This window comes from Chiloscyllium punctatum, chromosome 40 (genome assembly GCF_047496795.1).
Source record: "Chiloscyllium punctatum isolate Juve2018m chromosome 40, sChiPun1.3, whole genome shotgun sequence".
Lineage (NCBI taxonomy): Eukaryota > Metazoa > Chordata > Chondrichthyes > Orectolobiformes > Hemiscylliidae > Chiloscyllium > Chiloscyllium punctatum.
Genome location: NC_092778.1, coordinates 45,889,973 through 45,903,831, shown reverse-complemented (window position 1 = coordinate 45,903,831; position 13,859 = coordinate 45,889,973). Strand labels below are relative to the sequence as shown.

Genomic DNA, 13,859 nt, shown 5'->3' with positions numbered 1-13,859 from the left:
GCACTGGAGAAATTCCATGTCAGCCACCAGGTTGTTGCTGCTTTAACACCCAGAAATTTGGCTTATTTAAAAGCTTGTTTGCCATAAAGTTGGCAGATTTGGATTAAGTGATTAACACCTCCATAAATTGTCAGAAACTTTGCTGTTTTGTTTTCTCTTCTTTAAATCAGTTTTTGGTTGGGAATGGAGATGAAGGTAACCTTTAAGCTTGTGAACAGCAGTTTGTTTTTAAAGAAAAAGGAAGAACAAACAAACTGATTTGCTTGAGACCTGGCATAGAACATTGATTATGGGGCGATTCCTGTCCAAAGAATACTGTAGGCATTTTGTCTCCAGAGATGCAATATGCTCAAGCGTTGGCAGATGTTGAACATTAACAGGGCCATCGCACAGAGGCTGATGCCAACCAGTGCCAACTCATGGGCAGCACGGTGGCACAGTGGTTAGCACTGCTGCCTCACAGCGCCAGAGACCCGGGTTCAACTGTGTGGAGTTTGCACGTTCTCCCCCTGTCTGCGTGGGTTTCCTCCCACAGTCCAAAGATGTACAGGTCAGGTGAATTGGCCATGCTAAATTGCCCGCAGTGTTAGGTAAGAGGTAAATGTAGGGGTATATGGGTGGGTTACACTTCGGCAGGTCGGTGAGGACTTGTTGGGCCGAAGGGCCTGTTTCCACACTGTAATGTAATCTAATCAGAGAATGTTGTAAACAAAAACAGAATGAGAAAGTTTTGAACTGTGGATTTCTGTCAGGATTGTGGCTGCCAAATTGAGGTTTCATTACTCCCTGGTTATCCTCCCATTATCAGTTCAGAGAATAGAATCTCAGTTATAAGAAGCAAACGAACATTCATCAGAGCCTACTGGAAGCTATTTGCATAAACTAGGGCCTTCAGAAATCAAGTAATACACAATCCCATGTGGAAACTGCTCAAGTGAACTGGCCAGTTACATCTCATTTCTCTTTCAATTTATCCCTTAACTCTGTGTGTGTGTGTGTGTGGGGGGGGGGGGGAGGGGGTGCACTAAATTCTGTTTAAATCTAAGGACTTTAAATTACCGTCTCATTTAACTTTGCCCAGCTAAAGGTACTATATTAATAATAAATGGTTAATTCTTTTATTTAAGCTATAAACATGATGCCTGGCATCAGTTATTCTACAAGTTTGGTTAGGAACCAATGGGGCAATTCTGAATGCTTCAATTTTATTACGCTGCAAATGCAGGGTCATAGAGCCAGAGACGTACAGCACGGAAATAGACCCTTCGGTCCAACCCGTCCATGCTGACCAGTTATCCCAACCCAATCAAGTTCCAGCTGCCAGCACCCAACCTATATCCCTCCAAACCCTGGGAAGGCGGATTTGATTTAGCCGTCTGCCCTCATGTTGGAACAAAATGTATGACTCCATTTTAGGATACACATTATTCTGGTCTGTTTCTTCTTTAGCAAGATTCTTGCTTTCAATGACCCTTAAACCCATTGACAGGTTTTTGGGTAATAAAAGACTGAAGGGATAAAGGGAATTGTGCAGGATGATGGAGTTCAGCCACATCTTATAGAATGCCTAAGGAGGCTCAAGAGGCCAACTCCTGGGATAACAAAATTACCTGAATGTCATACACCATAGAAAGTACAGCACAGGAACAGGCCCTTGGGCCCACAATAGTGCCGAATATGACGCCAAATGAAACTAATCCCTTCTGCTTGTCCTTGGTCCATATCCTTCCATTCATATGTTTATATTTGAAAGCTCCTTAAATGCCCCTGACAACATGTTTCAGATTCCTACCACTCTTAAAAAAAACTTGACCTTCATATCTCCTTTGAACTTTCCCCCTCTAACCTTAAATGCATGGCTCCTAGTTTTAGACATTCCAACTCTGGGAAAAGATTTCTGACCGTCAGACCGACATTCAACATGGTGCCACACAAAAGGCTGCTACATGACGAAGGTGCAAAACCTTTCTGGCAACATATGAACATGGATAGAGGTTGGTTAACTAACAGGAAGCAAAGAGTAGAGATAAATGATTGCTTTCCTGGTTGGCGATCAGTGACTAGTGGTGTGCCGCGGGGGTATGTTGGGACCGCAATTGTTTACAATTTACAAAGATGATCTGATTGAATGGTAGAGTGGGCTTGACGGGCCAGATGGCCTACTCCTGGTTCTTATGTCAACTCTATCTATGCATCTTAATTTTATAGACACCTATCAAGTCTCCCCTTAGCCTCCACTGCTCAGAGAAAATGACCCAAGTTTTTCTAGCTTCTCCTTGTAGCTCACACTTTCTAATCCAGGCAGCATTGTGGTAAACCTCTTCTGCACCTTCTCTAAAGCCTCCACATCCTTCCTGTAATGTGGCGACTAGAACTGAATGTGATACTCTGCCAATGGCCTAACCAAAGTCTTTTAAAGCTGCAACGTGACATTGCAATCAATGCACAGTCTGGTCTCCTGCAGGAACAAACAGAAATATCAAAACATACAAGGATGGAATATTTATTGGTAGGGTCAGACAATACGTGGGGAGGTGGATACTCAGAATTCAATTCTAAGATCCTGGTTTACTATTTTTATCTCCCTTTGATCTTCTTCAGTTTTTTTTTAAAAACCCTTTCTGCAATTTTATAGTCTAGCAGGCAAATGCGGAAGAAGTACTATCTATATTCAAACAACAACTTCCATTTACAGAGTGTCTTTAATGTAGTAAAATATTCCAATGTTTCACAGGGTGTTATCAAACCAGATTTAAAAATAGGCCTTACATTCAGCTCAAACATGCCAGATTTAGTTTTTTTTTGTACACAAACCTTAAGAAAAAAAAATCAAAACTGCAACCTGATAGACTTGTTCTTGATGTAAACCCAGCTGCAAACAGAAATCCAAAGAGCAAAAAAATGCACATTGAAGCCAACTCTGCTGGTGAAATTAAATACAAATGGACCAAAACTATGTAGGATTAACTAATAAATTACAAGTTTGACACAATAATCAGGAAATTTAATGCTGCAACCAGAAAGCTCATCTGGCGTATCCTTGTACCTAGGGTAAACATACTTGTGCAGTGGGACAGGAACTGTGGCCAGAGAACTTATAAGGCACTACCTTTTCAAATGCCCAGGCCATATCCCTATTAACATCACATGGCTTCTGCAGAATCAATGTCAGATTAAAACCTACGCTGCTATCTAAGAAAAGAACATGCAACTCCAGCTGCTCTGCTGGAACGAGTGTATTCATGCGGAATTACACAACTCAAACAAGTTTACATAAAATAAATAAAGTCCCTGACACCACAAAAAGGCAAGTGCGCTACATATTTTAAAGTGGGAAACCAATGGGTCACTTAATAGAGTTCCTAAACCTCGAGCTCCTGGAATAACCCGAGAAGCTTCAAAGAAGAATGAGATTAAAGCAATGCCATGATTCTCACCAACTGACTGGAGTAGTCATCTTGTCTCAAGTAAATCTGTTCCTTCACCCTTCAGGTACCCGTTTATGTTTTCATACATTATATAAAAAAAAAGAAATTGAAGAGGAAAAAATAAGTCTAGGTGTAAGTGGCATGGCCCCACACAGCGGGACAACAGCCCAGAAACTCAAAACCATCATTGTAACTGTTTGTAACATGGCCATCACAAACTTGGCCCAGTACAGCAGAGTCTCTGGCTCCTTTCTGGAAAGTCTAAAGCACGGTGCAAAACAGTGGTGGGTGAAATCACACCAAAAGGTTTAACAGACTCATTAAGCTCACAGCACCTGGAGCTTTGCACTAGATGCAGATAGCTAATTTCAACACGCCTCGCTTGGTGCAGCGTGTGATGTAGAGCAGAGGATGTAGGGTGCCTCTTGAGTCAGATCTTTGAGGACTTTGAATACAAGATCCGGCATGTGGTCAGTTATCATCTTGGGGCTGATCAGAATGTTGCTGAAGAATGATGCATCACACCACAACGCACAGTACTTTGCTTCAGAAAAGCAGAAACTAAAGAAGAGGGAAAAAAAACAAGAGGAATTAGATCGAACTAGCTATGCAACCATTTATTCCAGCAGAAGGTTACCAATATCCGTAGCAGAAAGTTCTTTTATAAATAGTATAAATGCAACTTTTTAAAAACTTTACACCACCCAAAGCACTTTATTCCAATCAAATATATTTGAAGTGTAATTACTGAAGTTATGTAGGGAAATGCTTAAACCAAATTGCATATAGCAAGCTCCTCCAAATAGCAATATCTTCAAACAGTTGGATTCCTCGTTTTACTAATTAAGGTGGAAGTAAATGTTGCCAAGAATTGATCTTTAAATAATAGTTGTGGAGTCTTTCAATTCCACCTGAGAGGGTACACAGAACCTTTATTTAATTTCCCGACTGAAAGGTGTAACCTCCAATAGTGTAGCAGTACCTCACTACCACACTGATGTCTGAACATTAAATTTGCAGGGAAAGAGCAGAGTGTGTATAATCGCTTTAAGAGAACAATGGGGTAAATGGCCTCTTTCTGTGCTGTGCCTAAGACTCCCAACTTCTAGAACAAGTCATGCAATTTCCTGATACTCTGGTGTGCACAGATTCAAAAGTTCCTTCAAATTTGGTGAAAGAGAAAGATCCAGAGAGAGTGGGATTAATTGAATAGCTCTGAAAAAGAATCAACGAGTTAGTAACCTTCTTCCGTTGTTTGCGATGCTATGCTTTAGACTAGCACCAGCTGTTTTTGACCTCCTTGTTAAAAGCTGCAAGGTTTGTAGTGCACATAAAGTGCTTATCAGCAGTTCAATTCAGGCATTATATATTTTCATTTTCTCTGAACAAGCTTATCGTTCATAAATTCTTCTAGCAAAAAATCTCATCCAAAATCTACTACTTATACATGATGACTTTGAAAGAATATTTTTTAAATAGAATGCCATAATCACCTCCCTGTGCTGCATTTTTCCATAATGTAAATGATCTTCCCTGGAAGGAAAAGTTGAGGGCCTTGAAAAGGCGAACTCGTAGGTGATTCATCAGGGATGCTGCTGTAGGAACTGGATCGGTGCCCCATGAGATTCTGTTCTGCAAGAAGTGGCTCAGTCAGTCGCCTCTGTTGACTGTTGTCCAGGTTATTAGAGAAATTGTCTGGATCCCCTCCAAATATCTCATACCAACATCCACGCAGCAGAATTTGATACTGGACAGAGTACAAGACAACGGGTGATTAGATATACAGCACATGTGGGAGACAATGGCGCAGTGTTAATATCACTGGATGAGTAATCCAGAATCCCAGGCTATTGTTCTGGGAATATGGGTTGAATGCCACCACAGCAGACAGTATCATTTAAATTCAAAACAAAAATGGAATTAAAAAGCTAGACTATTGGCAAACATGTCAACTGTCATATAAACCCAGCTGGTTCACTAATGTCCTTCCGGGAAGGAAATCTGCCATCCTTACCTGGTCTGGGCTACATGCAGCTCCAGACCCACAGCAATGGGGTTGATTGTCAACATCCCAAGATCACTAAATGCTGGTCTGGCCAGCAACACCCTCTCAGAATCATTGAATCCCTACAGTATGGAAGCAGGCCACTCAGCCAGAGTCCACCTAACCCTCTGAGGGGCACACCACCCAGACCCACCCCCTTGTTATCCTGCATTTACCACCAATCCACCTAACCTGCACATCTTTGGACTGTGGGAGAAAAATGACACAGACTTGGCGATAATGCGCAAACTCCACATAGACAGTTGTCAGAGAGTGAATCAAACCCAGGTCTTTGGTACTGTGAGGCAATGTTAACCACTGAGCCACCATCTGGTGAATGAATGAAAAAAAGCAACAGCAGAGATTTCTCAAGTTGCTTCTTTCTGACACTCTTAAGGCTCGAAAATAGTCATGACCATTCAATGAGAACTAAAAGAGTTTCTGAGAGAGTATGGGCTTGTTCGCATGGGATATATAGCTGTCATAACTTGGTCAGAGGCCCATAACAGCAACTGCCTGAGAATTCACAACCCCAAAATTTCAATTTATAAATCCAGTTGAGGTCCTGGCCTGAGCTGGACACAGACTCCATGATTAAATACTGATGTTTTAATGCAGCAAGTTCACGTCCAGATTAGAGCTTGAAAGGTTAAACTCTGAAGACAAATTGCATGGACTATGTTTAGATTCCCATGAGATAAAAGATTAAAGTGGTGATCATGATTAGATGATTTTGATACATTAGAAGGGGAGAAACCATTTCCCTTGGAGGGAAATCCAAAATTTAATTTCCTGCTGGATGGACTACCATCACATATTGAGGGATCCATGGTCCGCTCTTCCCGACTGGTGGGGACATCTTCTCGATGTCTGACTTATTGAACCCTTCCATCATTTTAAAAGATCTATTTCAGGTCACCCCACAGCCTTCTCCAGAGAAACATAAATAATGGTCACAACCTGTTCAATCTTCCCTGTTAGATAGAACCTCTAATTCTGGGATTTATAACGATGATACTTTCTTACACATTTGCCAATAACCAGTTCCTTTTAATATGGAGACCAGAACTGTGCATAGTACATCAGGAGTGGTCTAATTAGTGATGGATACAAGTTTACTCTGCATTTCAACTGCAGCCCTTAGAAATGAAAACATTAGTGCTCTGCTTGTTCCATGCACTCGAAGTAAAAGATAGTTTTACTGAATGCTCTACTGGATTCATTACTGAATATAATTGTTTTGCTTGGGGGTCATGAAAATAAGGACGGCATTTCCCAAGAAGATAAAACTTTGTCAAACGCACATCAGCATTTCCATTCAAACAGCACTGCAAAACATAATAAGCTACCTTAGGTCGATTACTTTGGGCAACTATTCTTAATATTCTTCTTTTCAGGTCTCCCATGTTGCAAAGGCTCAACCTGGAAATGTGAAGGTTCAAAACAATATAAATTAGCATGTAGCATCGGCAAACAATTGGAGTAAAATTTTATGTGCAGTTCAAATATATACTGACCTTGGAATGAGATCCTTGCCCAGGACAACGGATATGATAAATTCTTTGCTATAATCTGCCAAAGGCTTACTTAAAAGAAAAAAATGAATTTTCTTCATTAGCATGGAGATACTACTACACATTATTGTTAGACGGAAGACATGTGGGAAAGAGGCCCTTGTTTAAAATGGGGCTCAATCTCAAGAAAAAGCTATTTTGGATTAAATCAAGATGCAGTCATTATACTAGAATAGTGAAGTAAAGAGTTACTTGTAGCAGAAATTGTATAGTCAGTTCTTCCATTTGCTGGATGCTACAGTGGTTAACATTACACATAGATACGGCAAAGTCTGTCACAGAGTTCAAACTGTGCACACATGACAGATCCTGAGTATTACCAAAACAAAATCACATTTTGTCAAAGCCCTTCATCTTGCATTTGTCAGGACAATTCAGGAGAACATTAACTCAAGGAGAAAACCAACATTTAGGAGAGGGTGGTGCTGACTGAGAGTCCACTTCTTAACCAATCAGCATTATTTTCCATGGAAAAGCCACTTAACGACCAGACTGAGGGGTAACAGGTCTGTACTCAACCTGCCTACAGTTGCAAAACGTGCAACAATCTCTAGCAATAGATGCGATTCTATTTGCTGGACAATCCTGAACGCAGGAGGAAGTACACTGACAACCAATTTAGGAAGGTCAGCCATGTGATGCACTCGTTGTACTGTACATACACATATTAATACACAGGGCCCTGTTTTTTTTTTTACAGACAGAAAGACACACTTACCCAGTTCACCAGTTTCAATTGAACAAAATAGCCAACAGTCATTCACTGATTCACTTTTCAGGGCAATACTCTGACTAGAGTCAACCTGCCTGGTTTAACTAATGGATGTGTTCTCCATGGTAACACTTCTGCCATTGTCCACTTATCAGGCAATCAGCACTGTCCTCTTAAATGTTGGTTATCTCCTTGAATTGGTATTCTTGTCAATTGTCAAGACAAAAAGCTTTGCCAAGATGGGTCTTTTTCAGTAAAACAGAAGTTTTGCATTACAAACAGCAAGTCCACTAAGTATCTCTTAATTGAGAGAGAGTTCAACAAAAATATTAAGGTAGATAAGTCCCCACGACCTGTTGGGAACTATCAGAGGATACGGAGGGAGGCAAGAGAGGAGATTGCCACCATGTTGACAGAGATCTTTATATTCTCTTAAGTGACACGAGAGATCCCAGAAGTTCCTTTGTTGAAGACAGGCAACAGGGATAATCCAAGAAATTATAGACCAGTGAGCCTTACATCAGCTGTAGGGAAATTATTGGAAAATATTCTTAAGGACAGGAGTTGCTTGCATTTGGAAAAGAATGGGACTTATTAGGGATAGTCAGCATGGCTTTGTGTAGGAGAGGTCCTGTCTCAATCACTATCTGCTTTGTTACCGCCCCTCTGAATCTTCTGCAATTCTTTTGGTTCTCAATTATATTTTCCAAGAGAAGTTAGGAGGTATGGGATTCAGGGAAATTTGGCTGTCTAGATACAGAATTGGCTGGCTGAAAGAAGACAGTGAGTGGTAGTGGATGGAAAGTATTTCACCTGAAGGTCGGAGACCAGTGGTGTCTTGCAGGGATCTGTTCTTGGGCCTCTGCTCTTTTGTAATATTTATAAATGACTTGGATGAAGAAGTGGAAGGGTGGGTTTGTAAGTTTGCCGATGACACAAAGGTCAGTGGTGTTGTAGATAGTGTCAAGGGCTGTTGCAGGCTACAACATGACATTGACAGGATGCAGAGCTGGGCTGAGAAGTAGCAGATGGAGTTCAACCTGGATAAAGTATTCATTTTGGAAGGTCAAATTTGAAAGCTAAATACAAGGTTAAAGACAGGATTCTTGGCAGCGTGGAGAAACAGTGGGATCTTGGGGTCCACATACAAAGATCCCTCAAAGTTGCCACCCAAATTGCTGGAGGATCTTTCCCGGAACATAATCCAATGTTTGCTCCTCTCTGCCCTTGATGCCACCACTGTTCTAGCCTACATTCGGGTAGTTTCAGACTCTAACTATAACCACTCTTATAATGCCTAACTCCCTAATTTCCCTTCAGATTTTCTCCTCTACATTCTTCCCAATAGTTGGTGGTCTATAAACTACACCGAGCAATTGAAATGCACCCCTATTTTTCCTTAACTCTAGCCAGATTGATTCTGTCCTTGAAACCTTTAGGATCCCCCCTTTCTTCAGCACTGAAATGCTCTCCTTAACCAACGTCACCACACCCCCTCCTTTCCTGAGATACATCACCTACTTAGAATATTTAACACTCAATTCTGTGCTTCCTTGACCCAGGTCTTCTTTCACTACATTTGCCATGTGGAAATGTGGTATTTTGTTTTTTATAATTCATTTATGGGACATGGACGTCACTGGCTGGCCAACATTTATTGCCTGTCCCTGACTGCCCTTGAGAAGGTGGTGATGAGCTGCCTTCTTGAATCGCTGCAGTCAACCTGCTGCAAGTTGCTACCCAAGCCATTAGAGAGGGAATTCCAGGATTTTGACACAGCGACAGCAAAGGAACAGCAACATATTTCCAAGATGGTGAGTGGCTTGGAGTGGAATTTTAAGGTGGTGGTGCTCCCATGTGTCTGCTGCCCTCATCCTTCTGGATGGTCTTGGGTTTGGAAGGTATTGTCTGAGGATCTTTGGTTAACTTCTGCACTGCATCTTGTAAATAGTACACTGCTGCTACTGAGCACCAGTGGTGGAGGGAATGGATGCATGTGGATGAAGTGCCAATCAAGCTGGCTGCTTTGTCCTCTCCAACCAGTGGAGAGTTTGCCCTGATATCTATTGATTCCAGTTTTGCTAGGGTTCCTTGATGTCGAGTGCAGCCTTGATGCCATGGACTGTCACTACCTCACTTCTGGAATTCTGCCCTTTTGTTCACATTTGAACGAAGGCTGTGATGAGGTCAGGAGCTAAATAGCCCTACTGGAAACAAAACTGGGCATCACTGAGCAGGTGCTGCTTGAGAGCACGGTTGATGGCACCTCCCATCACTTTACTGATGATTGAGAGTACACTGACGTGGCAGTAATTAGATTGATTGGATTTGTCCTGCTTGTGTACAGGAAGTACTTGGGCAATTTTCCACATTATCAGGTAGATACCCAGTGTTGTAACTGTACTGGAACAGCTTAGCTAGGAAGCAACAGGTTCTGGAGCACAAGTCTTCAGTACTGTTGTCAAAATGCTGTCAGGGCCCATAGCCTTTGCTGTATTCAGGGCCTCCAGCTATTTCTTGACATGTGTAGTGAACAGAATTGGTTAAAGACTGATATCTATAATGCTGGGGACCACTGGATGATACAGAGATGGATCATTCACTCAGCACCTCTGGCTGAAGGTTACTGTGAAAGCTTCAGCCTTATCCTATGACTCTACATTATTACTTACTGTAGATTGTGCATTCACATACATGGCTAATAATGTGAACCATTACTTTTGACCATTCTTCCATTTCACCTTTCTATGCTCTATGCCAGTGTTAACCATCTCTCGAAGTATTTTGTGCACCCATTCGTTCCTGGTTCCCACACCTCTGCTTAGTTAGTTTAAAATCCTTCTACTAGCCCTAGCAAAACATTATGCAAAGAACTCAGTCCCTGCTCTGTTCAGGTGCAAAATGTCCAGGTGGAATTTTCCACAAAGCTAGCTCCAGGAATCTAAAGCAAGTTGCATCTTTCCAGCCATACATTCTGCCTGATCCTTTATCTCTGTACAGACTTGCATGTAGCACTGCGAGTGATCTGGAGACTACTTAATGTGAGATTCTGCTTGCAAATTGTCAACCTAGCTCCCTAAGTTCTGATTGCAAGACCATATCCTCCTCCTGATCTAACTCAATAGTACTAACATGGACCACTATTTTTAGTTGTTTTCCAGAATGTCCTGCCACTACTCTGGGACATCCTTGACCTGGCAAGGAACACAACATACCATTCTTTTCTGCAGCCACAGAGACACTAGTCTGTTCTCTTACTAACAAACTCTCACTAACAAACTCTCTATCGCAATAGCTCCTCCTATCATCTCCCTCCCTGCCTGTGCAGCTGGCTCTGATAGCAATCCTGTGAGAAACCAGTTGTTTTATATTGTATTGGCCAGCCTCTTCAAACAGTGGTCCAGATCGCAACTCACTGCTCTCATCAGCCTATTTCATTCATCAAACTTCTCTCAGTATTTTTAAAAGTTTAACTATTTTTCTAATCAACTTGTTCAAAGGCGTTATTACACACCTTTGCAGCAGGTGGGACTTGAACCGGGTCTCCCAGTCCCAGGGCAAGGGCACTACCACTGTACAAGAAACTCTCAGTTTGAAATATCTACCTGAAAAAAAAATCTGATGATTCACAGGGCATTCATGTTTAAATCCTGCTGTCAGAGTGAAAACAATGGGATGGTGAGTGAGAATGCACTCAGTTACAGGTACTGTACCACAAATAAACCAAGGATTCACCTCAAATAAAAACATAATAATCAAATACTAGAAAAGACCAAACTCTATTTTATAATTAACAATTTAGTGATCATATCTTAAAAAAAAACCCTTTTCACAAAAAAAGTCCATGCAGTTGTTTAACAGCTCTCACCTTAGCAGACCTCCTGGAGGAGAAAATGCATAGCAACGAAGCTCTGGGAAGGATTTGTGAAGCATTATAGCAAGGATCGAGGCTGCTCCTGCCCCCAGGCTATGGCCAGTTATAACCAACTTGTATTCCTACAGGGGGGAAAGAGACAGGCTCATTCCAACAGCACAGGATCATTTTAAGCAACTGAAAGCAAGCAGTTCTATAGTTGGCAATTGAGAGAACACATTCAATTTTCTTCCCTAGCCTAACATCCAAGCTGGAAAAGTGAGCTGCAAAGAGTTCTAATCCTCTTAACACTGTTCCAACTGTGCCTGACCATACCACTTAAGTGGTTAAAAACAAGGGCTGCAGATGCTGGAAACCAGAGTCTAGATTATAGTGGTGCTGGCAAAGCACAGCAGGTCAGGCAGCATCTGAGAGGCAGGAAAATCGACGTTTCAGGCAAAAGCCCTTCATCAGGAATAGATTCATTTAAGTGGCCCCTATGCCATTTAAGTGTACAATCCATTCGTGGTGATCATCAGAACTCAATACGGTCATCGGGTGTTCAGCAGGGTCACACTAAGGAGGGGAAGCTGGTCTTTTCCAATATGGCCCTGACACAGATCTAGTAGTTTGGGACATATCAGGGATTGGTGCTGGGGTCTTAGTGCCCTATGATATACCGCACAGGAAAACTATTGTTTAGTTTGTATCATTGGTTGTTCTACACTGATCGCATGACCATGGTAAAGACATATCGAAAGCACAAAGATAATTCTTATCCTTTAGACTTCAGACATGACTTTTAGAATGATCAAGATTGATGTCATAAACAAAACCTTCAGTGCAGCAAAATACAAAAGCAAGAGGAGTCAGTGATGGGACTCAAGCTTCAGGAAGTTCTCTGTTACAGTAACTAGTCAAACACTTATATAAAAGCAATTACAGAAACAAAGCTCTAACATCTAATGCTATAATTTCTGTGGCAAACTACCAGGAATATAGAGGTTTCAGTTATAACTGACTAGGCATGTTGGGTTGTTCTGTCTGGAACAAGAGAGACTAAGAGATTTACGTTAGGTGTTCAAAATCTTGGTGATTCTGTAAGTTTTGCTTTATTTCTTCAGACTCGACTACCAAGAGGTTTGGTAATGAGAAAGCTCCAATTGAAGATAAGGAGCAACAGAACTGATGAGAATGAGATTTTTTTTGTTATATTCAATGAGTTGTGATCTGGTATGTGCCACCTCAAGGAGGTTGAAAGTACATTTAACGGTAACTTTCAAAAGGGATTTGAATTATTAAATAGAAAAATAAAATTTGCAGAACTACACAGGAAGGAAAAGGAGGGGGGGTGGGACTAATCAGAAAACACTAAGTGTTGGCACATGCATACTGTGTCCAATAGTCCCCCATGCCACATGACTCCAGAACAGTCAGAAGAATAAGCATTGTAAGGCAATTAAAATATCAGAGTAACCTAGTATCTAAAGCAAAATCCGTAATCTGTTTTAAACAGACACCTACAAGGTTGGTGCTTAACTGCTGTAAAAAGAATGAGATGATGAGCATTCACACAGAATCAACAGGATTACTCACTGTTTGGACTACTGTTTCAGTATGTTACCTGGTTACTGTCTCTAAAGATCATTGCACATGTGCGAGGGCAGACAAAACAATTTAATGAATATTGAATCAGGAGAAACATTTATAATATAAAGAATTTACCGTAACATAAGAGTAATGAATCGTCCTAAGATAATTATATTTCAACAATTTTCACTTTGATTTCCTCAGATCATTCACAGCTAAAAATCTCAACAAGAAAACTGCAGCTGCTCCTGCAGAACTCCCATTGAACATTTAGGTTTTTTTTCAAAACATAGAGCATACAGGGACAAATATTCAAAATTAACATTTATAAACTCACCGGCACAACCGAGAAAGCTTGGTTTAAAATCCCATCATCAATTAGTTTCTTGTAAATGTAACGTGCAGCTTGGATTATGCCCTTGGAAGAAGTGGTTTAAATGGTTAGTTAATGACCTGAAGAAGGAGCAGCAATCCATAAACTAGTGCTTCCAAATAAACCCATTGGACTATAACCTGGTGTTGTGTGATTTTTAACTTAGTTAAAAACCGTTTTACACGATTTACAGTACAGCTTTGACATCTGCAAAGGTTCAGAGTAGGTAACTTTGCAAGGTGCAGTTTTTAGCTTGGAATTCACATGCACACTGCAGTTATCTTG

The 13,859-nt window shown here is 41.1% G+C and overlaps 1 protein-coding gene across 1 annotated transcript in view; it reads right to left on the bottom strand.

The window, feature by feature from the left end:
• Window positions 1-2,683: 2,683 nt before the first annotated feature.
• The window catches only part of daglb (diacylglycerol lipase, beta), a 35,514-nt gene continuing 24,338 nt past the window's right edge, over window positions 2,684-13,859 (bottom strand). The window contains exons 10-15 of the mRNA XM_072559793.1: window positions 13,539-13,619; window positions 11,627-11,754; window positions 6,990-7,058; window positions 6,822-6,894; window positions 4,922-5,175; window positions 2,684-3,989 (exon numbers count right to left, since the gene is read on the bottom strand). Of these exons, the coding sequence (XP_072415894.1) occupies window positions 3,797-3,989; window positions 4,922-5,175; window positions 6,822-6,894; window positions 6,990-7,058; window positions 11,627-11,754; window positions 13,539-13,619 (798 nt within the window). The 3' untranslated portion in view covers window positions 2,684-3,796. The remainder of the gene's footprint in view (window positions 3,990-4,921; window positions 5,176-6,821; window positions 6,895-6,989; window positions 7,059-11,626; window positions 11,755-13,538; window positions 13,620-13,859) is intronic.